Source organism: Theobroma cacao, chromosome 2, assembly GCF_053813885.1.
Source record: "Theobroma cacao isolate CCN51 chromosome 2, ASM5381388v1, whole genome shotgun sequence".
NCBI classification, from domain to species: domain Eukaryota; kingdom Viridiplantae; phylum Streptophyta; class Magnoliopsida; order Malvales; family Malvaceae; genus Theobroma; species Theobroma cacao.
This window is the reverse complement of record NC_142640.1, coordinates 5,712,025-5,713,414: the sequence shown is the minus strand read 5'-3', so window position 1 is coordinate 5,713,414 and position 1,390 is coordinate 5,712,025. Positions and strand designations below refer to the sequence as shown.

The following is a 1,390-nucleotide window of genomic DNA, read 5'->3' as shown; positions in this document are numbered from 1 at the left end:
CCAAGGAAGGAAGAACACCTCTGAGATGGAACATCAAGTACAGTGCTTTTCTGAAAGGGAAGAATGGAGAAAGCGTTGAGAGTTTACGCTCAGGTGCTAAGGTTGGTGAGGCGCTTGCCGAAGGACTCGAGGCCTTACTACGCTAAATACGCCCGCGAGAACTTCGTTAATTATAGGGACGTCGACGCCTCAGATTCCAAAGCCCTCGACGAGCTCTTCCACCGCGCCTATAACCACTCTCTTTGGGTACTCAACAAGGTTCGTCGAAACTCTGAATTCGCGTCTAATAACATTTGTGCATATAATTTTTCATATAAAAAATTGAAATTTATTGGGTCTTCTCATGGTTGCAGTACTCGGTGGATGAAACAGCAGCTCAGAAGCTGAAGGAGACTTGTGTCGGTAGATGAACGCGTAATGTTTACTAGGTGTTTGTTGTTATGCTCAAAATGGGCTTCGGGTGCGCTTGTTTTTTCACCATTTTTAAATGCAACTGCCAGTTTCCTTTGTGTAATCTAGGCAGTGTTTCTTTGGTATCATTGTCTCAAGCTACTGCAATTTTTTGGTTATAATATCTGTATCTTCTGGTCCTAAGTGTTACCTTAGATTTCGGCTTTGTTGTTGAATATTTGGAGACCAATTATTTATCACTGCTAAATAAGATTTGGTTTTTAATATACGTTTTTCTTTTCTAGTATTAAGTAAGTATTTGTAGCTGCAAGCATCAATGTATAAGTATTAATTAAAATTCGCTAACTTTTGTCATGCATGGTTCTTACTCAATCTTTCTTAGCTCACAGTTTTGGTGAACATGTATAGGCAGTATAGCCCAATCATTTTACTTAACACTTGGTTAGTTGCATATGCTCTGGATATTGTTGAGAAAATTTTGGCATAATTGATGAAGTGCATGCAGTTGTTGGCTGAGTTGGCTTCATGTTTTGATAAGCAGAGTTTGGGTGCAGTAGTAGTTCACTATTAAATCCTCATGATGTTTCATGTCTTTGAAACAAGGGGCTACTTCTTATATCCTCTGTGGTGGAAGTTTGCACAACTTGAGCACTTCCTACAAAACAAATGCTGTCATTTTAGAGTATGACAGCAAAAGAAAGTTTTTATATTTGGATTGTGACCCGAAGGCTACATCAAACTCAATTTAAAAATGTTCTTTTCAGCAGAGCTTCCACCGAATCTAAAGTCAGAACATGGCACAATCTTAATTCACCACTGCATGGGTATGATTGAACCAGTGATTGTAACTGATTCTTGCATCATAGGAACTACTTGCATGTTTCTGACAATGTTTAACAGGCTGGCATGTCTATATTTAGGTAGTTTGCCTCGTGCAATGACCTTCATATTGATGAAGTAACTTGAACTAAACTTCAAG

The 1,390-nt window shown here is 38.8% G+C and overlaps 1 protein-coding gene across 1 annotated transcript; it reads left to right on the top strand.

Moving 5' to 3' along the window:
* Window positions 1-677, top strand: LOC18608028 (complex 1 protein, LYR family protein). The gene is made up of 2 exons (XM_018115087.2): window positions 1-258; window positions 354-677. Exons 1-2 carry the CDS (start codon window positions 64-66, stop codon window positions 408-410), a joined length of 252 nt encoding a protein of 83 aa, XP_017970576.1. The 5' UTR covers window positions 1-63; the 3' UTR covers window positions 411-677.
* The last annotated feature ends 713 nt before the right edge of the window (window positions 678-1,390 follow it).

What these genes read in the sequence shown, in the direction of transcription:
- LOC18608028 (XM_018115087.2), top strand. Translation starts at nt 64, where the DNA reads ATGGAGAAAGCGTTGAGAGTTTACGCTCAGGTGCTAAGGTTGGTGAGG. An exon ending in CTCTTTGGGTACTCAACAAG is followed by an intron (nt 259 to 353) that starts GTTCGTCGAAAC and finishes TCATGGTTGCAG; the next exon opens with TACTCGGTGGATGAAACAGC.